Consider the following 24,284-nt stretch of genomic DNA (forward strand, 5'->3'; position numbering starts at 1 on the left):
CTGAATTGTAAAGTTTTGGGAGATCTGTGGATAAATAAGGTGTTGATCTATAGCAATTTCTTAATTAATAATGAAAAAAGGTGTAAGAGCCAATTTAGCGTGTTCCCTTTACAAATCTCGAAATATGCTCTGAAATATATAAGAAACGAGATTGGCCCAATCCGGAAACGGACGACCTGAATCGGAATATCGTGGAATATCGCGTAATTCCGATTCAGGACGCGTCCCATTCCGGAATAGGCCAAATTCCAATTTCGGGCGTAACATGCATATTCGTCGCTGGTGACCTGAGTCTATTTTTTTAGCGATCCTAGGGTCGCTTATGATATAGGTCGAATTTCCTCTGACCCTGCAAACCCTCCTCTTTTTTATTTGGATATTGATATGTCAGGTTCAATATCCAAATAAAAAAGAATTCCCTATTGTCTGCAGCAGTCAATGTCGTAAAGGAAACGAACGTCTGCCGCTGCGTGAAGCTTGATTCGATGCATACAGTAAAACATTATATTTTTGTAGTAGTCAGAATAATTAAAAGCGATAAAATATTTAAACAAGATTTTTTTATTAATTATTACACAAACAAAAATTTGTACAAACATACTAAGGACAGGTTTGTTAGTATAATATCGTTCTATGGTACCAATATGACTTGACAATATAGAGTACTTAATTCTCTTGTTAAATAGTCATATAATAAAAAAAAGAATGAAAATAGTGTAGTCTTAAAACTTAGATTTGCGCTTCCACATGGAAGCAATAGACATCTTTAAAGGGAAATTCATTACGAGGTTAATAATAATGCAAACCTCTTAATACAAGGGTTATTCAAAGTAAAGAAAACATATAAACAAGCATGCCTTTGAAGATCCTCCCAAGTCAGGGTTTTGAGTCCACCCTCGCTCCCCCCACCCCTGACATCACTCATTCATATTTAGCGGGTATCGCCCAGCGCCATCTAGTGAGTGACTTAAACTTAACCCGGATCCAAAATCCAATCAAATCACTCGTGATATAAACTCTTCGATATAACTTGCAAAGTGGCTACACATAACGTCATTTTTTTCAGTAAAGACTACACAGAATTTACCGTTATCAGTTTTGCTCATATTGCATCATTTGTGACATCATACAACTTTCAGTTACTATATCGGATCGTCCATTACCTTGCATTAATGTTTACCTTCAACAGACTTTTTATGTTAAATCGATTTTCATTGGTGCTTCTCACCCCGGGAAGCAACCAATTGGAATTGGCTGGACGATACCCGCTAAATATCAATGAGTGATGTCAGGGTTTGAGGGAGCGAGAGTGGACTCAAAACCCTGACTTGGGAGGATGGCCTTTGAAGTATAATTCTAAAATCTGAGTATAAATTTATTTTACCTGTTTGTGTGCGATAAGTTAATAATATAATCAAAATTGCATGTTTTGAACACAGTCATTCCAGGGTCCATGTAGATTAATTTAACATGCTTGAATATACGTTTGCATTTTATCAAATTGGTGATTTCAGAAACGACATTGTTTACATCAAAACTCCTCAAATATAATAGCATACACATACATTCACTATTCCCGTACTACTGTGTTACATAGCAAAGTAATGCAAAATTAAAATGTCTGGCTATAAAAATACCACACAGGCCTAACTAGTCTACCACGAGTGAGTAGTACAATTTGAATTTAGTAATTAAATGTTATTATAACTACCGGTAGCTGGTATTATATTAAAATTTTAATTTAATTTACAAAATCATTTTTTTTATATAACACACTTCTGTTTTAAGTCTGGGGTGGGGTGCTCGAAGCTATCCTAAGATATGTCATAAATCACGTCCTAAGACCAAATTTAGGATGAAGTTAGGCTCTTCTTATGACATTGTTAGGTTGTGTCTCGAAGCTATCTCACACATGTCTCAAGTTAAAACGTCATAAAGACATCCTAAGGATATTTTGTGAAATGTTTAAATTATTATTGATATTAATATGTTTTTATTAAAAAAAATATGAAATACGGATAAATGGTTGATATTGTTTTATCAAATAAACAAAAATGCATATATGATAAAGCAAAAAACCATTTGATTATCGGGGGGTTGGGGGGAGGGGGGATAGTTATGGATTAAAAAAATTTTTTTCACATTTTTGGTGAACAAAAAAAATAAAATAAAATGATTGCTTCCTGATTATATGCATGTGTATGAATTTAAAAACCGAATGAAGTTATTGATGTTTGATTGTTACATGTATGTATTAGAAATAGAAACAGTAGCTATTTTCTTTGAATAAAGTGTCCCTGAATCGTTAAACACTCGGGTCAAAGTTTAAAATTATGCACATTCCTTAAAAATATGTTTGAACCGACGCGTACCGGTCATTCTGTGGTATATTTTTTTCTATAAGATGATCCTAAGACACCTAATTAGTTGTCCTAAATTTAGGATGAAAGTTGCGACTCGTCTTAACTTATGATGGCTTCGAGAACACGACTTAGGACTGAAACGAATCTTAAGATAGTTTTAGGACACGTCTTATTCTTAAGATAGCTTCGAGAAACCCACCCCTGGTATCTTAGAACACTACGACCCAATAACCACTGTACAGTTCAGGAGAGTATAAACACTCGGTCTAGCATTCCCATCGAAATAAAATATTATTGCGTTCCATTCATTCAAGAGGATAACAATATATTCAAATTTTAACGCACAACATGTTCATATTATTATAACCAATATATGAACTCCAGCAAAACACTGTGAAATTATTCTAGTAAATTTAACTACAGTTTCTGGCCGTTTTACATTAAAACTATTTCTGATGTGGTCTTAGGAGTCGAAATTTTAGGACGAGCTTATAACAGTGTTATATCTATGTTAGAAATGATCGCCTACATATTAGATAAAAAGAAATAAAAAAGATGCACTACAGTTACGAGGTAATATATGCAATTACATTGCGGATGAAATACAGCAAGGGTGGTTCATCCCAGTACTTCCTAACTATTTACAACCTTATCAGTAGTTATGTTAGTTCCGTTCAAATTCATACTATTCTGACAGTGACGCCAAAGACGGTACAAAGATTTAAATCAAGAATAAACTAAAAGCTAATTCTTGAAAAACTGCATATTGCATATAAACTGTACAAGGTTTAAACCTATTGAAATCCAAGATATTTACAGGATTTTCATACCGTATTACAATGCCAATATAGCGTTCAACGCATTTCAACACTGACTGAAATCCGCATCTTCTGCAAAAATAAGAACCCAAATCCCGTATTGATATCCTAACTAGAATATAACCTACACAAATTGGACTCATTTTGTTTAAAATAAACTCTTCACAATGTCAACACATGCACACTAATGCTTAACTCTTATAATTAAACCCTGCCCTCTCTGAAGTTTGATTTTAGTGAGGTCCACCACACTACCAAATGCTAAGTTGACAGTTCCCGTCATGGCGACAATCTGTCCTTTTGTAGACGACACTGGTGCTTTGCTGAAGTCCCCTGTAGATATGATACTTTGCCTTGTATCCACATTCAAGATGACGAAGTACTTAGGACGACCTTCTGCTGTACGAATGTACGACAGGAACTGTTTATTTGTGAGACCGAATTCGATGTTTGGATTCTGAAATGACGGCAGTTTACGAATCTCTGCTACTTTTTTGAACACTTTGATATGAGTATTACGATTTGAATTTTGCTCCACCTAAAAAAATAAGTTCATGAAAAAAGATTTGAAATCAATTAGATATAACCTATGTAACATACAGTTGCGATCACTTCTAACCTCTTAAATTCTGTCAGAATCTCTCTGGAAAACTGTTCTAGGACAGTAATTAGAACAGAGATCCTGACAGGGTCTGACAGAGGCTGTCCTGTGTCAGGACACATTTTGTTCTATTCCCTGACAGATCCTGAAGAAAAACTATCCAGGGTCACGACAAAGAAAATACGAAAAGCTGTTCTAAACTGTCATACCTCTGGACAGCTCCTGACACTAAATCTTTCTATTATGTGTGACGTAATTTAGAACAGGAAGTCTGCGATTAATAATGGAAACTGTGTGACTAATGTAGATTAGCAAATCCGATTTGGAAAAAAAATCTTGATATCAAAATTTACATAGAATTTCCAATTACATAAAGCTCGTCGTGATCATCATTCCACAACCACTCGATCGTTGTTCATGTTCCAATTTTTGTCGATCACGGCCCAGTCACTCATCGTTCAAAAATTATCATTGTTTAAATTATATTTTTTTACATTCAGTCATAGACCTGTAAATTCGATTAAATTATTTAACTATAATATATCATTAGGGTGGCTGCGACACATAAATTTGAGTCAAAATTCTTCAAAAATGTCAATATTCCTGCAAATGCATGTGTGCGCACACTTTTAATTTCCATGAGGGTCTAATATTAATGACTGAATTGCTAAATTTTTCAATATAACTATCATGTGGGTGACTGTGACACATATATTTCAGTAAAAATTCTTCAAAAATGTCATATTCCTGCAAATGTATGAGTTGCACACTTTTAATTTCCACGAGGTTCTGAAAATAATGACTTAAATGCAAATTTTTTTAATACAACTATCATGTGGGTGGCTGGGACACATTTATTTGAGTCAAAATGCTTTAAAAATGTTATATTCTTGCAAAATGTTTGAGTGGGAGCACTTTTAATTGCCATGATAGTCTAAAATATTTACTAAGATGCTATTTTTTGTAATATAACTATCATGTGGCTGACTGCGACTTCCATATTTCAGTCAAAATTCTTCAAAAATGTCATATTCTTTCAAAATATATGAGTGTGAACACTTTTAAGTTTCATTAAGGCCTAAATTTTCTGTATAAAATGTTTAAAATTGTCAATATAGGTACTCTGTATCATACTGATGTCTGCGACAACAAAAAATTCAGTCCAAATTCTTTAAAGGCAGGGGCGTAGCAGGTACGCCAGGCAATATTTTTTTTTTATATTGAGTGCCATACATAAAAGTCACGTCAAGAATTGAAAAAAAAATGAAGTTCAAACATAGCAAGGCTTCATTCCCGTCATACGAATCGGAATTCGGGTGCTACGACTTTTTTTCGGAATCACGTACATGTACTGTATGTAACTCAGTCTGAGAAGTATTCTCGAGATAGTGACTTCTTATCCACGTATCTGTTCTACCTAGAACAATTCCCGACATGAGAGTGTCAGGATCCATGACAGATTATAACAGAGCTTGTCCAAAGCCCTGACATACTCTGACAAGGCGTGTCAAGGGTCAGAACAGTTTCTGACAGTTTAGAACTGTTATATGGCAGCGAATCCTGGCAGAATCGAAGAAAGGTTAGAAGAGATCGCAACTGTACAATATGAATAAAACCTGAAACTTGTATACAAATGTTCCAGTGATAATACGAGAACATGATGCTGCTAATCTTTTCAACTGTTTTAGTTTACTTACTTTTGAATGTCGTCGAGATACTGAATTTGATAATATCCGGAAGATGTGTGTATATCCGTCCGTCAAACTTCACTTCAAAATGATAACTTAAACTGGTTTTAATGATTGTATTTTGTACTTGGTATTATAAAACACAAAAGTTCGGCTTTCAGTTAAATTTTGTCTGTAGATTTTAATTTGAGTAGCTTTAAACACTTGTCATCTTCCTATTAGTAATGCCAGATGATTACTTGGGAAAAAGATTTGTTTCAATCTTTGCACAATTGTTTACTTTTTTCAATATAATACAACTTTCTGGACAATCACATCCGCAGTTGTTCTTTTTTTGTTGTTTGTTTGTTATATCCAATTGCTAGTACCTCGAAAAAGTCATATACTTTTATGGTAGTATCCACTAAATTTTCATTTATTAAGTTTTTAAAATCAAGTAGCATTTAGGACAGTATTGTACTATTATTCAACGTGACATTTATTGTTATTTCAACCTACCTTCACATTTTTTGTCGCAAAATATGGATCAACACTTAACCATGGCGCCCCGGTGGAAAATCCAGCGTTATCAGAATTCTCCCACAGCATTGGTGACCTCTCTGGATCTCTCGTGTAGTTCACATATTCAGTCTGCATAAATATCAAAACTATTCATCAGTGTCTGAGACAGAACTTAACAGAGGGGGGATTGGGTTGTTTTTTTTTTTTGTTTCACTATGGCAAGCCGTTGTGGAATTTATTACCTATTTATTAATATCAATAAATTGTCATTTAACACATATTATTTACACGTTCATAAATAAATATTAATATCAATAAATGATTTATCAACACGTTAATAAATATTTATTAACATGTTATTAAATCATTTATTGATATCAATAAACAAATGAATTATTAACGTGTTGATAAAGAGGGTGCCACTATAGGTGGTTTAATCGTGGTCAGAAAAGTGTTTGTAATTGCTTATTTTATTGGATATTGCCCAGAATGCATAATTTGGAATAAGATTTAATATTACGTGAACTAATATTTATTAACATGTTAAAAATTCGTTCAATTTATTGATAACAATGAATGATTTATCAACATGTTACTAATTCATCTATTTATTGAATCAATAAATCATTTATGCACATGTTGATAGATATTTATTAACATGTTATTAAATATTTATTAATATCAATATATGGGGAATAAATTCCACAACAGCTTGCCCTATTTCACGAACATTTTCAGGCAAAAAGAAAATGTTTACGATGTCATTCCAAATGTCTCAAATTGTCTATGATGTGGAGCTGACAAATAATATCATTTGATTTAAATATTATTGACAACAATGTTAAAACCATTTACACGAGTACAAATACGTGGCCATGATATACTAATTCGTGGTCACCATTTACTAAGTAGTGGACCCGACCTGCATGGTAATTCAAAGCCATGATTTACTTATTCGTGGCCATGATATTCTACAATGTAACTCGTGGCCAAGGATTATTTATTTTCTTCTCTTACTTTATTAGAAACAAATTTGCTTTCATATTTACCCCCTTCACGTACACGTATCTTACGAATCTCCATTTACAGGAAAGATTTCTTGTAACTTTTACGAGTGATTTGCAGTGCTTTACGATAGGTTACGAATATGAACGATCACTTTACGATTTACTTAAAATAAATAACGCGGTGCGTTTACGATCACAACAGTTCACGATGTACGAGCAACTTACGAATACATTTGATAATGTTAATAGTAATTGCGAGTGCAATGCACATAAAAACATGGCGGACATGGATGGACGGGTGTATTTTACAGAGGTCAGTTTTTGATTTTGTTTGTCAAATAGAGCTTTGTTGAGGTCACCAATATAACAATTCAACTGTATTTTCTGCCTGTAATATGAAGAATGCAATAAAAGCACATGCATGGGACGTAAAAACAAAAGACAGCGCAAGAACAGTTCCCAGGGTGGATCGTTCATAAACATGTCGAGCACACCCCAACAGCAGATGGGTAATTTGACTTTCGCCATCCAAAATGCAAATGATATGCTTTACGGTCCACCACCATACCTCTAGAGCGCATCTCCAATAAACCCTAACGTCCAAGGAGTGCAACAAAATCAATTAGGGCCACAGTGTCAATCATCTACGCCAATACACAGTAATTTCCAATCAAACCCACCGCCACATTAAATTCCGTACAGGGTCAAGGACAATACACACAATTGTCAACAATGGGACAGTTTCCTATTAACAATAGCATCGGTGTTGTTTTGAACGACATTCAAAATAAACTTACAAAATTAAACCTACTGGATAGTATCGTTGATAGATTCTCAAAAGGTCGGTAACGGATCATCAAAACAATTTTGAAAAGAACAATAGTGATATGCAAATGTTTCATACAAGATTACGCGACCTAGAAGCAGCAAAGGGGGAACTTGAGGACATGACTTATAAAATGCACGAATCGTTCTTGGACCAACAAACCCGTGCGATGAAGTACAACTTAATTTTTGAAAACATCCCCGAAGTGAAGCCTGATCCTACCACAATTGAAAATACAGAAAAGGTATTAATCGATTTTATTAAAAATGAAATGAAAATTGACTCTAACATATCGTTTCATAATGTTCATCGTTTAAAGCCACGACGTGATCGAAAACCACCATCAATTGTAGCAAAATTTCTTTACAACAACGAAAAGGAAAAAGTTATCACCGCTGCTAAAACCGAACTGTCGGGAAAACCGTATAAAGTATACCAGCAATACCCGCAGGAGATTAGCGATAGGAGAAGGCAGTTAGTGCCAGTCATGAAGGAACTACGCGAACAAAACCAAAGGGCATATATAGTACGTGATAAACTTTTCGTAAATGGTAGACCGTATATCACAGACGAACCAAGACAATTTAACCATATTAACAGGATGCAACAGGAAGGAATGAATTCCCAAAATGTGCGTGGTACAGTTCCGGATTCCAGACAAGTACATTTCAGTTAGGCCAGGCGGCATAGTGGTGCAAAAGAACAGTACAATAAAAATTGTAATAAACATTTTCTTAATTTATCATGTCGTAACGTATGTGGTTTAATTTCAAAATTAAAAAACCCTCATTTTTTGCAATTAATTGAAAACTATGACATTTTATTTTTTCAAGAAACAAAAACTGATATATATGATCACTTGTGTTTACCAAAAGGTTATAGTTACAAAGCCAAACACAGGAAAACATGTCATAAGAAATCTGGTGGTATCATAATTATTTATAAAAATTATCTATCCAAATTTCTGGAATTTCCAGAAACAGAGTCCGATTATGTTCAGTGGGTGAAAATTGATAAATCCTTATTACAATCTGATCACAATTTTATTTTTGGATGTATTTATGTCCCACCCGAAAACACTAAATACTCTACTCCCGAAGCATTCAATGAAATTGAATCGGAGATGATTGATATGGTGAAAGAGGGTGATTATATTGGATTTCTAGGTGATTATAATGCAAAAACTGGTACTTTACTAGATTATGTAGAAACAGACAAGTCATTATTAGATCTGTTTGATTTAGATGAGGATGTAGACTTGATAAAGTTCATGTATGACTATGAAAATTTAACAAAAGCAGGTATACCATTAGATAGAAAAAATTCTTGTACAGGTCGACCAAATGCATACGGCCACAGGCTACTTGATTTTTGTAGAAAAAATAATATTTATATTGTAAATGGTCGAGTAGGTAAAGATAATATGAAAGGTGAATGCACAAGTGGTTACATATCACTGATTGATTATTTTTTAGCATCTTCAAATTTATTTCCATATATTATTGATTTTGAAGTAAAAGATTTTTCGCCATTATTTTCCGACGTACATAAACGGTTACACATTTCCCTTGGTATGTTGAAACGCGACCGGACGATTACCGAATCCGAGACACCTGATGATAGTATCCCGACTACACGTCCACGCGCTTGGTCCGAAGATAAAACTGAAAACTATATAGAATGTTTTCTGTCAGACTCGAAATTTGAAAATATAAATCGCTTTGTTGATTTACTTGATGAAAAGCATAATAACGGAGAAGTTATTACAGATGACTGTGTTAACAAAATTGTTGACGACATCGGCGAACTTTTTAATAACACAGCAAAATCTGTGTTCGGGATTAGAAAGAGTCCTACAAATCGAGATGGACCTAATAGTGATAATTCGCAACAAACCCCGTGGTAAATTTTTCATACAGCTAGAAAAAAATATAACGTTTGTAAAAGCGATTTAAATAAAGCGCGAATGAATCTTGCTAGTCGAGAATACAAAAAAGAGCTTAATAAAGCATACGATCAATTTCAAAACCAGATGACGGGTGAAATAAGAAGCGTTTCTAAGAGTAATCCAAAGAAATTTTGGGATATTCTTCGCCGCTGTACCAACAGCAAGAAGTCAGATATTGATGTCCCGTTAAAAGATTTGTACGAATATTTTAAAGAAATAAATCGTGGTGACGACACTCAATTAGATTTTAATCCTGATGAGCAGAACGATATTAATTCTGAAATTTCAGACCGTATACTGAATGGTAAAATAACGGCAGCAGAAATAGAGCGTGTGGTGAGAAAATTACATAGTAATAAAGCATCTGGTTTAGATTGTATTACTAACGAATATTTAAAACACACACTCATTATTATGCTTCCTGTTTATACGAAACTATTCAATATAATTTTTGAAACGGGTATTGTCCCCGAATCATGGGCAACAGGTAATATACATCCAATCTATAAAAATAAAGGGAATTCGATGGATCCGAAAAACTACCGTCCTATAAGCCTAGTAAGCTGCTTCAGTAAAGTCTTTACTACTATTATAAATAACAGGCTTACTTCGTTTTCTGACGAAATTAACCTTATTTCGGAGGTACAATGTGGATTTAGAAAATCACATTCAACGGTTGATAATATTTCCATCTTGAATTATTTTATTGATTTATATTTGTATAAAAAGAATAAATTGTTTTGCACGTTCATAGATTTTAGTAAAGCCTTCGATAAGGTGAATCGAAGTGGTCTCTGGTCAAAAATGATAAAATCTAATATTCAGGGAAAATGTTTTAATATCATTAAGAATATGTATCAAAATATAAAGTCATGTGTAACTAAAGGGGGTATTAATTCAGATTTTTTTGCTTGTGAACTAGGTTTGAGGCAAGGGGAAAATCTTTCGCCCTTCCTCTTTGCAATCTTCATGAATGATTTAGAATCATATTTTGAAAATCATTATGCTGATTCATTACACATAGTTGACGATTTATTTTTCGAACATTTGAATATTTTCATGAAGGTTTTTCTCCTTCTTTATGCGGACGATACTTTGCTCTTTTCGGAAACTTTGGATGGCATGCAAAATACATTAAATATTTTTGATGATTACTGTAAATTATGGAAACTTGAGGTAAATACTGAAAAAACTAAAGTTGTGGTTTTTTTCAAAAAGAAAATTTAGACCAGATGTAAAACTGAAGTTGAATGGGAAAGAACTAGATTATACTGATACTTATTCCTATTTGGGCATACTATTTCAATATAATGGTAGTTTTAATGCTGCAAAAAAGAAACTGGTAGAACAGTCACAAAAAGCTTTATATGCTGTTTATTATAAAATACGAAATTTACGACTACCAATAGATTTACAGTTAAAGATTTCTGATTCTTTGGTATCGCCTATTCTTTTATATGGTAGTGAAGTTTTGGGGATTGGAAAAAACGATAATATAGAAAAGGTGCATTTACAGTTTATGAAGAAAATACTTGGAGTCAGAATTACAACTCCTAATTTTCTAGTGTATGGTGAATTAGGTCGATACCCATTATACATTAATATTAAGATTAGAATGTTGTGCTTTTGGAGTAGATTGTTAGTAACTCATAAGTTATCGTCAAAAATTTTTAAATTGTTGTACTCTTTGTATATAGATGGTCAATATCAGTCAGCTTTTGTGAAAAATATTGCAAACATTTTTGATGATACTGGTTTAAGTTTTATATTTAATAGCCAGATGCCAGTTAATACAATATGGATAAAAAATTATGTGAAACAGATATTTATTGATAAATTCATTCAAAAATGACGTAGTGATATAGCTAATTCATCTCGTGGACACTTTTACTCTCTCTTTAAGCAAGACTTTTGTTTAGAGCCTTATTTACTACGTCTTCAATATAATTATAGATGTTATATTACTAAATTCAGATTGAGTAATTTCAAAATACCTATCGAAACTGGCAGATGGCTAAATATAGCAAAGGAAGACAGAAAATGTCCAAAATGTTTAAATAATGATATAGGAGATGAATTCCACTATCTTTTTATATGTACTAATCCAGAAATCAGTAACCTCAGAATTAAATATATTCCCGATTATTATATTAAATATAGCAGTGTCGAGAAAATGGCTGGTATTTTTGCATTATGTCATGTAGATTTACTGAAAAATGTATCTTTTTTTCTAAAATTATTTGTGTAATACCGTACCATCTCTGTTAACCATGTTTTTTCCCTTTATGTGTTTGTATTTTGTTCTTTATCAATGTATATATGTTTGTAGTTAAAATGCTGTATTGTATTCTCATGTTGCACTCTGTGCCTGAGTTATTAAATAAAGTCTTTTGAAGTCTTGAAGTCTTGAAGCAAATAGTTACGATTTGGTCCACGCTTTTACGGATAATCAACGAATAATTAACGATAACCTAACAAGTTTTAATTATACTTGCGGTTTAGTTACCGGTGTTTTACGAACGGTAGTAATTTATCAATGGAGTAGAATTTTGTCATATAAATTCAAACCATACGGCCCCATCCATTCTTAATTGAATATTTGACATGTTTTACGAGAGAAATAAGGTAATATTTTACCAAAAATTATTTCGACTCCCCCCCTAAAACTGGCACGGCAACCCAACCCTCTTCATCCTAGCAGGGAGTGTATGTTAGAATATGCAGTCCCTGGTTCCTGATGAACCTCCTGTCCTTGATCAATCGGAACTATCTATGTATTGTAAAGAGCACGCCGTCCATGATCAGTGTCCGCTTGATTGGTGGAATGAACGCAGCGAAATATCCCGCTCAGCCTGTGTTAGAACTTCAGTTCTTGAGCATACCGGGAACGTCTGTGTCGTCAGAACGGATGTTTTCCTGTGCCGGAATTGCTTTAACAATCTTCAATAATTGACCAAATCATTTTCCTCAGGTTGCACTATGCAAATGAGATTCTGTTGCAGTGTTTCGAATACAAAACTGACGCAGTCTAATTTTGTAAAACTTAAATATAAAAGGTGAAACTTGGTAGAAATATTGATTGTGGGTAGTAGAGCATTCGTACATGAATAGATGCAATACTTGTGAAGGTAAAGAGGTGTAAAATGCACGCTTTTAGCTATCCGGAAACATTCAGGCCCTCATCGGATTGGGTTCTCTTCCTTAAACCAACTGGCTGTTTTTCAAAAATGCAAAATTTCGAACGAAGAATTAAAATAATGAACAAATGAGCAGAAAAGGTACACTTTTTATTTGTTTTTTTACAGTAATACCATGCCAAATTTTCTGGCAGTTTTCAAGTGCCTGATATTATAGAAAACCCAAAATTTGTTGTGAAAACTGATGTACAATTTTATTACGTTACCATGGCTACAGATTTTCATAACAAAATAGAAAATAATATCTATCTTTTTTTTTTCAAGGATCTCCTTAACATTAGGTTTTGAAAAATATATACTTTTTACAGGAAAAAAAATGTTGGATGTGCTTGTTTAAGTGTCTCAATATAGCTTTATTTCAACAAATTGTTATGAAGTTATTTGTAGTGACCTATCTATATAGTAGAACCTAAACAAACATCATATCCCAGACACGCAACTGGAAGAGTGATATATACACTATTAATAATGTGTTCATTTGGACTCAAGTTTTTTCACATTTTTATTTTGTTTGTGTACTAGCACAATGTATGTATTGTCTTATAAATGCAAAAATAAATCAAAATTAAAGAAACAAAAAACCCAAAGAGCGTGAAATAGCTAGCATTATATGTATTACGAGTCTTAATGAAACAGTTTATTATTAGTTGTGGTTATATATGCATATACATTTTTCGTATATCCATCGGTTCACCGATTAACCGGTCGGAATTTTTAGCGGTTAATTCAGGTAGAATTGACAACCCTATTATTTACGAATGCCGAAGAATTAAATACGAAATGCTCGCAAATAAATCCGAATTGATGATTCGTAAGAAAAAATCGTGTAAGTTAGTAGTGTACAGAAAAATAACTTACTGGTCCGTAGTATATTCCGTAAGGATCCTTCGTATCTTTAAAAGGATAAAAAACATTCGCCATGCCTATTTCGTCCCCATAGTAACACGTCGGTGTACCAGGTAAAGTTAATAACAACATATTCATGGCATCTGTCATCTCTTTACCCATTCTGTTAGCAACACGTGGCCTGTCATGGTTTCCCATCTGCAGAAATGGAAAGCACAACATGTATAAAGATGAAAGAAGTCCAAGCATATTTAAAAACAAATCTATCTGTAGTGAGTATTACGAGTATTATGTGTTATGATACTCTCTTGTTGAATCATGAATTATAATATTTGAAAGTACGCACCGATAGTTAAACATAAAATTACAGACTTAAGTTCGATTATCCTTTGAAAAATTGCTTTAAAATGCAAATAAAAAAACACAAAAACAAAATTAATGTTACTCGATCATTAACATATTTAAGGCTTTTTGTGGCAAGAATGAGCACGCTTTTCACGTGAAATGGTTTCCAGAGTGCTGCAAAATAAAAAAAAAAAAAAACACGATAAGGCCATTGATTAAATGTATGTTTATATTACACAGGAAAAAATGTAACATAAGTTTTCATATGTTTTAAACATATGGATACATATGTTTAGGACCAAGATGGAAATTGATGTGTTTTTGCCTTTAAAATTACATGGAAACAAAAGTTTTTCTAAACTATATGAAAACAATATCTTTTTCATATATTAAGTACTATGGAAGCCATATAATTACTATTATGATCATATTTTCCTTTTTTCATGAGTTAATTTGTTAGCCATGAATTTATGTTTTTAAATACCAGTGCGCATAAAATTCAGACACTGTCAATGGTAAAGTGGTTCATGGTCAAGAAAAACCCATCAAACAAATGACGCTTTTTCAGTCTACATATGCTATACTTTCACAAAACAAAAACTTTTTATGCATACAGAATTGCACTTTTTAGACAATCATACATTTATCTTCCACTAAAAGCAACCGAAGCAAGCCAAATCAAGAACGATAACTCTTGCAAAGTGCAAATTTCGTGTACATTTTATATAATTTTTATCTCAAAAGTGCAACATCCAAATGAAAAACAAAGACTGACTACATGATCAATTACAGTGTCTGAACAAGAAATAAAACTGAATTTGGTGGGTTTTTGACATGCATGAATCACCTTCTGTCTGATTTTTAGACAGACTGATACTTAATATGTTTTTCATGGTGGTTTAATATGTTTCAATATTTCCTGTGTACTAGATAGGTAAAACTATTTAACATTTTACTACTTAAAATTGCTTTTTTAAACACACATGCTGCGATGTCCTTTAAATGAAGTAAAGTCTGAATTTTTTTTCTAATTTATACAGCTATGTAAAATCGTACAACAAAATTTGGCCAGGCATCTGACGGCAGATCTTTCAACGCTCCTTCAATGATATCTTTAAAGCAGAGACCGTCACAGTCCTTATTGAGCTTTGTAATGAGGTCAAAGTTAAAGGGCACCGATCCAGCATCATAGTACTTATTTCTCATAGGTATTGTAAGGCCATAGGACTCGGTTGACATAAACCTACAAAGGCAAATTATCAAAATATGTTTCATTTGTTTATGGTATAGAACATATAACCGCGTATCAGTGATATGACATATTATGATTGTGTTTTCAATCGACCTTAAAATATTCGTTTTACATGTATGTATTTATTTTTATCTTCGTGGGAGTTATGTTGTTTATCTATTGATTTTTTTCCCGAACTTCACATTGAATGACATCCAGAATTATTGTAAACCAATGGAATATTTTGACACTAAGTTATATGTTTGTTTGTGCTTTATACCTGGACATTTCATCCTTTTCTTCGTATTCTTCAAACATCTTTCTCCAGTCTCTGATGATATTGTATAGCTCTGGCAGGTTTGTGGTATAGTTGTGTGGTTGTTCGTCTGTCCATACCGATTTACCTCCAGGTGGAACATCCTTGATGAATATTACAAAATTATCAATTAAGACCACGACAAAGTACATAAAATATGAGAACCAAAAAGATATACATATAGCAAAGATTTTATTGGCATATATGTAATCGGACAACAGGAAATATTGAATCCAGGAAATGCCACAAAGTTCTACCCTACAAACCTTACCAACAGGCAGTAAATTCATCATTATATAGAACAATGTTCATTTAAATTTTACTCAAGATCAGTCTTAAACATACAATTGAATTAGTTTAACTTGGAAATCCTGTTGTACTTCTTTCATTAGATTCGACATTTAGACACTCTAGTGTGGTAAAAACTACCAACTGTTACTGGATTGCAAGTACATGTAAATAAACGGGTCTATGAAGCTTTTTGTGCTCAATATAATTTGAATAAAGAAAATCTTTTTTACGATTTTTACGAGCTTGGTCTTATCCAAGCAATTAAATTCACTGCAATCGAAAGCACTGTGAAAGATGTTTCAAAGTGGCAATATACGTTCTAGACGAGTTGTTTATCAGGACCAATAATCAACCGAATCAGAGTCTTATGAGAAAACATTAATTTTGAGCCCCAATTTTTATGCTGATGTTACGATATGAGATTTACTATTTCACACACAGACGAAAACAAATACATTGTAACTTTAAACTTAGTGTTCTGTTCTAATTACTCCTTCTGTCAAGTGTCTAGTAAGTAATTTTGTCTTTGGCTAGAATTTGCTATCTGAAGTTATATTACTTCTTGTATTGCTTCATTTATAGCCCACCTTGGCCATAGGCTGTAGGTGAGCTATTGCCATCACTTGACGTCGTCATTGTCATTAACAATTTTTCAAACATCCTCTCTGAAACCACTGAATGGATTTGGATGAAACTTAGCATGATTGTTTCTTAGGGTAACCTGCACAAATTTTAGGCCTCGATTTTTTATCCGTCGAAAAACATGGCTATCGTTACTAAAATAGAATATACAGGGTCAGACAGCAGCTTTTCTCATATACATGTATCTTCAAAACCGTTACGTTTAGCCAAATTCTGACTTTGGGTAAAAGAGTTCAGCACGATGAGCTACATATGTGCCGAATTTCGTACAAATGTGTCAACTGATATTTGAGTTATTGCCTCTTTTCGACGTTTTTGGCTATTTCTGAAGTTATTATTTAAAAAATCTTCTTCTTTCAAACTACTATTCAGAATTGAATGAAACTTGGTCAGATTGTTTCTAACCGTATTCTGCACAAACTGATTTTTTTTAATTTTGTAATCTTCGAAAAATATGGCTGCTGTTACTAAAAATAAAACAGCAAATTTAGCAAATTCTGTTGGAGAGTAATATTATTCACAATCAAAAGACGAACCTATGCCGAAATTTTCAAAACGATTCTTCGCCCGATATAGGAATTGTGGCCCCTGAAACAGATTTTTTTTGTCGTTTTCACGTGAACTTTGAAAATCTTCTCTGAAACAATGCGACAAAATTTAATGAAAGATGGTATAATTGTTTTTAGGATATTCTGCACAAAGCGTTTAAATTTGTTCATCGGTCAAAACGCATTGCCTTCGTTACTACAAATAGAACAAAGGAGTCAAAATGCTTTATTTTCCTATTTTTCCGTTTGACATGCGTCTAAATTTTGCCTGTATACATTGGTTTTTAATCTTTAATTTGGGGAATTCCAAACATGTTAACCTATCTTTTACAGCTATTACGCCGTTCTACAATTTCTATAAATAACATTATACTCACAGGTAAATCCTCGTTCAAAGTGAGGTTTTGCACCTCGTAGGCGAACTTGAATGCATCAACCCTGAAGCCAGCCACGCCTTTGTCCAACCAAAACTTTAGAGCATTCTACGAAGTACACTAGCTCTATAAGTATCTAATTTATGGCTTCGAAAGTTAAAACAAAACCATATTCATCATAATGTAAAAAAGTGGTCTTAGCTAGACTAAACCTGGCTCTCCTTTTTAACTTCTGTTTATAGTGCTAGTATTACTTTTAGTGAACTTCAAGAGGAAGCAAGGCGAATTACTAGATCAACATGGTGTCAGAGTCTGCACATAACGATTCGGAAGCATAATGTACACAGTTTGAAAGGAAATTTGCATACCTCTTCAAATCCAATATAGACGCACTGCAATAGAGTTTGCCCTTAGATACATTTTTTAAAATTTTATTTTAGTTTCAGTGTATTGTTTTTTACCTTTTGACCCAGTCACCCATAAAAACCTGTACTATTTCATTCATTATGTCAGTGCATAAGAAAATATTAAACTACGTCACAAGTTATACATTTATTAATTCTTTTTTTTTTTTAATTACGGGTCGATATTACCTTACCTTTAGCTCTTGTTGTACTTTAGGGTTCCGGTAGTTCAGGTCTGGTTGGGAAGTGAGAAAGGCGTGATAATAGTACTGATATCTGTATTCACTGTCAAACTCCCACGCTGAGCCCCCAAACACACTGATCTATCCAAGTATTCATTTAAACATAAATTTTGCATTATCATGTTAACGGTTCTTGGGCATGAAAGATATACGCTGTTACCTTTCAATTATCCATCGAAAAATTTAAATTAATACTTCGCCCCTTAACAATGCTGAAAAAAATCGGTAGTTTTCCAGATGCTGACTCTACTCGTACTTCTCTTGTTACTATCGTTCTTTCTGTTAAATGGGTATAGTAAACTTTGCAAAATTTGTATGACATAACTATGAAAATCTGAAGTAGACTTAATTATATAATATCATATTAGTCTGTCTAATTTGCATGAACTTAAGTATTAAAAGGTTTATGATTGGTTCAAATGCATAACCAAAGTTCCTTTCTCTTTTTGTTGTTGTTGAAATATAGTCGGTCCCGTTGTTTTCGATATGGCTGTAAAATAACCTAACATAAATTGCTTTATGGTTTGAATAAAATTTATCTGATTTTAATGATAATATGCACGATAATTTACATCTGAATTAAAATGGTCGATCGTGTGATTTTTAGTTTTATTTGATTAAGTTAGTCTAAAACAGTCCTCTAAAACAATCCCTTCCAGTACAATCTGGTCTTTGTTTTCAATCATTTCGATTGTGTTCTTTTTATAAAATAATTGCATACAAAAGGAAGAGAAAATATTCCTCGTTCCAATTTCATGAACATTTGTATGTTATATATTGCCCTTGTTTGATACTTACCCAATTGTTTGGTGGATTGTACTTATTCGGTCGGGAGGTCGGTAGTCCATCAGCCCAAATATAGTAGTCCCGGTAGTCTGGGTTCATTTTCATGGACTCCTTAAACCACATACTTTCATTACTTGTGTGGTTAGGTACAAAATCTAAAATCACTTTGATACCTGCAACAAGCAATTAAAATGATATGATTAATAGACTCTAACATACCCATTTTAAGGTTTAAAGTGTACGACTTTTTATAGAAAGCATCCGGCAATCTATTTGTGTTTCATATCAGAATGAGCTATTGTTATTGGTTAAAAATGGTCATGTAATATTTACTTATATCATACTTCACGTCGGTCAGCTTAATTTTGATTGGTTCAATACGAGGGTAATATTCCGCTCTATGACATGGCTCAGAGCGTGATAGCTTTTTTGGCACCATGCAAGTCCGGGTGTAAAAAGAATAGGTCTGCAGCAGCCCTAAGCTTGTCGTAAAAGGCGACTAAATAGTGCTCAGAAACCTAGTCGGGGGCTAGGCTCTCTGCCCACACAGAAACTGGGATGTGTGCCCAAGGTGGTGGAATGGGGTACCCCTGGCTTGTTATATGCTGGGGTTGTCAGGCTATATTACGGAAAACCTGACCGCAAACCATAGTGGTGCACCGTGTTGGGAAAGATGTCACGTTCCTCGCACGTTAAAGAACCCTGCTGTGGTGTTCGATAGGAATAGGAACCTTTGCGCTCCGTTACAGGAGGCTAAATTGCCCAACCCTACCCATCCCTTCCTTTTATCTTGTGGCAATCAAAATTTGCCGACCCCATTATCCTTGTGTCCCATCCCTTTTTTCATTTCATCATCATCATTTCATGTTCATTTTATCATCCCTTTCATGTTCATTGCCTGAATATAGCTGAAATATTGCTGCTCGGGCGTTAAAACCCAACAACAAACGATAGTTTTTTGTCTATTACCTTCTCGTGAAAAGCTAAACTAGTCCCTGTAAAAATTAGGTACCAGTTAAATTTTAGGCAGTTTTGTGTTTGATTGAGAATCAATATACATGTACTCAACTTCCATATCAATAAATGATACAATATCGATTAAAAGACGTATTTATTTTACTTTTCTTGTGATGCCAAATTTACTACGAATCTGTACCTAGTAAACATTGCTAATTGTATTGTCAAATTAAAAAGTGACTGAGGTTGGAACTGGAAAAGAAAGTGTTCAAATTAGAATTTATGTTGTTATGTTGTCCATACATTGTATTTTGACTTTTTGTGTTTGGTTGTTTGTTTGTTGTTGTTATATCTGTGAAGACCTGTGGTAAAAGTTGGATTAACAAAAAACATCTTATTGACATTTGTGTTTGTAAGCAGGGAAAAGGTCCGCCACCGATACATTGAATAAAGGTCCCAAAAAGTTGAGAGAAAATAAAACAAATTGATATTGATGAAGAAAATAAAGACAAAAAAAAAACATACAAAACTGATTGTTAGGATTTACTTTGAAAAAGAATGACAATGAAACATTCAGGATAAGAAAATAAATAAGATATAGCTTAGAGGGTGATAGAGAGTGTTTGTTACCCCTTGAAGATACATTGTCACCATCGGATAAGCCTCTGGGTGACAACGATTTTCCCGGGGTAACAAACTGCTCTATCACCCTCTTACTTATATGTTATTTATATAATGCAAGTTAAGATGTCAAGAGGACAATACAGAGTGAACATGGCCGAATATTACCACAATAGTTGCTTATGTAGAGGATATTATCGATATTGACTGTCCTTGGGAAGTGATATTGCCTGCAACACTGATAATTCCCCTCACTGTGACTGGAGTCGTTATCAACGTTCCAGGCACTATCATTGGGCAGTCAATCTATCATGCTGATAATTCCCTTGTTCGCACAAATTATATACATGTATAAAATGCACATATCATAGGCCATAAAATCTTCATACAGTCGGGGGCATATCCACATGCCTTGAGATACAAATAAATAAAATTATGATAACAACAGCAGGATTAAATATATAGTTATTTACTTAACATGTACTATTCAGTTGATCACAAAATTACCTTTTCTTTTAGCCTCCTTCATGAGTTCGTCGAAGTCTGTCATGGTACCAAATATTGGGTCTATCTCAGTATAATTCTCGACGTCATAGCCGAAGTCTCTCATAGGGGATTTATAAAATGGGCTGATCCATATAGCATCCACCCCTAAGTAATTGAAATAGTCCAACTTTTCGGTGATTCCTGAAATTAAAAAATCTCTTACAGAATTTCATCTCTAAATTCACCATGCAGTAAAAGATTAAGCGTTTTAATAATTTTCTGTCACTTGTTTGGGCTACGCAGGCACAGTTTTTGGAAGTTTAGCCATAGAAATGCGAGTGCCAGTTCTGGATATTTCGACCTTGAAAAGTCGAAACGTATGACTATTTACTTGTTAGGTGGACCATGTCAATTATTCTACAAGTAACACGACGAAAATCGTTGGCATGATTTCTGTTTCAACCGGAGAAAAAAATGAAAGAGCTATCAGTCAATCTAAGCCCATACTCGATGATATACTTGTGTTAGCAAATATGTGCATGAGCAAATTTACATGAAATCGGATATGAATATAAAAGTAGTGAACAGGATCACTAAGACAAAACAATAGACACTTCATGATGTTTTCAAAAAAAACGTTCACGCTCTTTGTCATCTTGCAAATAAACAAGTAAAATATTTAAATAAAATTATTAAGAACTTGGTTTTCTGTCCAGTTTTCTTCTTCAATGGCAATTCAAATAACCAATAAGCAAAATAGAATCTTTCTAAACTAAGTTATTAAAAAGATTTTGTTCAGTCTGAGAACAATAACAGACAAGAACATATAAGTTTGTCATTGAAATTGATATAAACTCGAGTAGTGAAATTTGTCTATCTACCACATCATGTTTGTCTGTCTACCACATCATGTTTGTCTATCTACCACATCATGTTTAGAATAAATATTCAGCGGATTTAGGTCGAGTATTCATTAAAAAAATATCAAAATGGAAAAAATTATTTCTTACAAAATGTAGTACACTACAGAAATGCTTTATGGTGCGGATCGTAAATATATGTTTGATCATGAACTTATACTCGTTCAATACATCTCTAACAGCCCCACAAAGATGACAGTGGCATTTTTTAAATGATAACAGATATCAGTGTCGTGGGTATCATCTTCGCGATACAGTTATGTTTTTAGATAACAGGTCACAGGAGCAGTTTATAAGATATAACCATAGAAAAAAAAAACAAAACAAAAACACACTAATAAATATGGATCCTAATCCAGACACACAGATTGAAGACAATGGAGGCCGTGAATACGAAATATGAATAGCGGAAACAGTTTTTATTTTGTTTAATTATTTTCTTTTTTGCTGAATGTTTGTTCTCTATATAGATGATTATTGGCTTGTTTTCATTGTTGCGTCATTTTTTTCTACAATGGGGAGGGGGTCACAATGGCTGGCTCGAATTTAGTTGATTGTGTTCTTTGTATCAATGGACTTTCCTTTTTTTTTGAATTAATATGCTTACTATTTACAGAATCGGTCACATTAAACAGAATTTGAATATAGGCAATGTTTCAAAAATAAACACAAATATATTTCGATATTTTGTAAAATATCATTTGGAAGCAATCACCTATAAGATAAAACAAGTAATTAACTACGCAATGGTCAACCCCAGTCTATAACGCAAATGCTCGTCTATACATCTATAGTACAAATGAATTCCTACCTTTCAGATCCCCGATTCCATCATTTCCCGAATCTTTAAAAGATCTTGGATAAATCTGATAAACAATAGACTTTTTCCACCAGTCCAGGTCCGACGGATCATATTGTCGTTTTTCACGTAAGTCTTTGTCGGTAAAGATAACGATACAACTAACTGCAATGGCTGCCGCTACGATCACTAGTAATAAAAAAGAACATTTGTTTGATGTGTAAAAAGCATAACTTTCCTTCTTTTCCATGGTAAACGCAAAGAAAAGAAAAAAGACAGCCAACACTGTATTATCTGTTTTATTATTTACTTAAAAAGAAATAAGGCTCTCCGACAACTACATTCTTACGGTGTTACTTAACTTTACTACGATTTCAACGGTGATTTACTAATGCTGCGATAACAGCTTGGAAACGCTGGAATTAAATATATCGTTCTGCATTTAAATATCTTCATATCATATTCTAAAATGATTCAATTTGAATTGGTTGAAAGAAGATAACTTTGTTGACTGTGTTTCTCTTATTAAATCTAACACTGATTATTATCAATCGTATATCACAGGCGAAAATGGAATGTCGTTCAGTCGTAAATGAAATCGAACATCTTGTTCTTCTTTATTTAAGCGTCACTGTTAGAATCAGGCAGTGGGTGAAATATATTATGAAATCAAAGTACGCAAGTACTGAATCAATTTATATAGATTGTTTGATTCTTTACGCCTAAAAAGCCTCATATTGCAAAAATAAGGATAGGATGAAAAGACAGAACTGAAATTGGCTTCAAATGTATTTAGACACTAGCCTTTTGTTGTGAGTTGTTAAACACTGAACTCTGATGAAAGAATAACATTCAATTTATCTGTAAAATGTCACATAAAAATTCACACGGCATCGTGGCAGTGCGCCAATTTGTGTAATGTTCAGAATCGTTGTTTTACAGTTCAGGTTACAGCTTTACACCTAGATGAACGTACACCAAACTCTCCGACATCCGGCATAGCTGAACTACAAACTACTAGTTTGCCTTTTTCAGTTTTTAAATTTTAAGTCGAAATAATTTAATTTAGAAAACTCTAGGCCGACACTGTCTGTCAAATCAAGTACAGCCCTTAGATACACGTGTTTCTCGTCTAGCTAAAACTATTACTCAGTTGATAAGCTTTAGCACAAGTGCTACAAATTGTGCCCTGTAAAAGTGCTTGGTTTCTGGGCACCTAGCTCCTGAGACACTTACATTAACTTAAATACCGGAATCAAAGACCGTGATTTCAACAACAAGGTCTGGTGAAAGAAACACCAGCCATGCACTTTTAAGTCCTTTGAACAGCTTAATTATCGATATAAACCGAGACATATCTATTTTTTTCTTTTAACATTAAGTTCCTTAACCATGGCCAAAGAGAATCATAGACCTGTAATTAAATTATATGTATCTGATAGAATAATTGTTACAAACAGCAAACACCATACACCATTCCTGAGAAAAATGCTCTATTTTTGTCTTTTAAGAATAATTTCACATTAT

At 33.5% G+C, this 24,284-nt stretch overlaps 1 protein-coding gene across 1 annotated transcript; it reads right to left on the reverse strand.

The window, feature by feature from the left end:
* Positions 1-543: 543 nt before the first annotated feature.
* On the reverse strand, positions 544-23,125 carry LOC148604714 (maltase 2-like). The gene is made up of 10 exons (XM_088548180.1): positions 22,770-23,125; positions 21,060-21,239; positions 18,987-19,147; positions 18,141-18,269; positions 17,546-17,650; positions 15,652-15,791; positions 15,197-15,383; positions 13,808-13,993; positions 5,969-6,100; positions 544-3,719 (listed from the first exon to the last, which is right to left on the reverse strand). Exons 1-10 carry the CDS (start codon positions 23,005-23,007, stop codon positions 3,366-3,368), a joined length of 1,812 nt encoding a protein of 603 aa, XP_088404306.1. The 5' UTR covers positions 23,008-23,125; the 3' UTR covers positions 544-3,365.
* Between the last annotated feature and the right edge of the window lie 1,159 nt (positions 23,126-24,284).

This window comes from Perna viridis, chromosome 10 (genome assembly GCF_037379345.1).
Source record: "Perna viridis isolate PV_CMFRI_1.1 ecotype Kerala chromosome 10, ASM3737934v1, whole genome shotgun sequence".
Taxonomy (NCBI): Eukaryota; Metazoa; Mollusca; class Bivalvia; order Mytilida; family Mytilidae; genus Perna; species Perna viridis.

Excerpts from the sequence above, each read along its gene's own strand:
- LOC148604714 (XM_088548180.1), bottom strand. The coding sequence starts at position 23,007 with ATGGAAAAGAAGGAAAGTTATGCTTTTTACACATCAAACAAATGTTCT. Across the intron at positions 19,148-21,059 it reads GAAGGAGGCTAAAAGAAAAG|GTATCAAAGTGATTTTAGAT; the intron begins GTAATTTTGTGA and ends TGCTTGTTGCAG. Across the intron at positions 15,792-17,545 it reads CTTTGAACGAGGATTTACCT|GATGTTCCACCTGGAGGTAA; the intron begins GTGAGTATAATG and ends ATATTCATCAAG.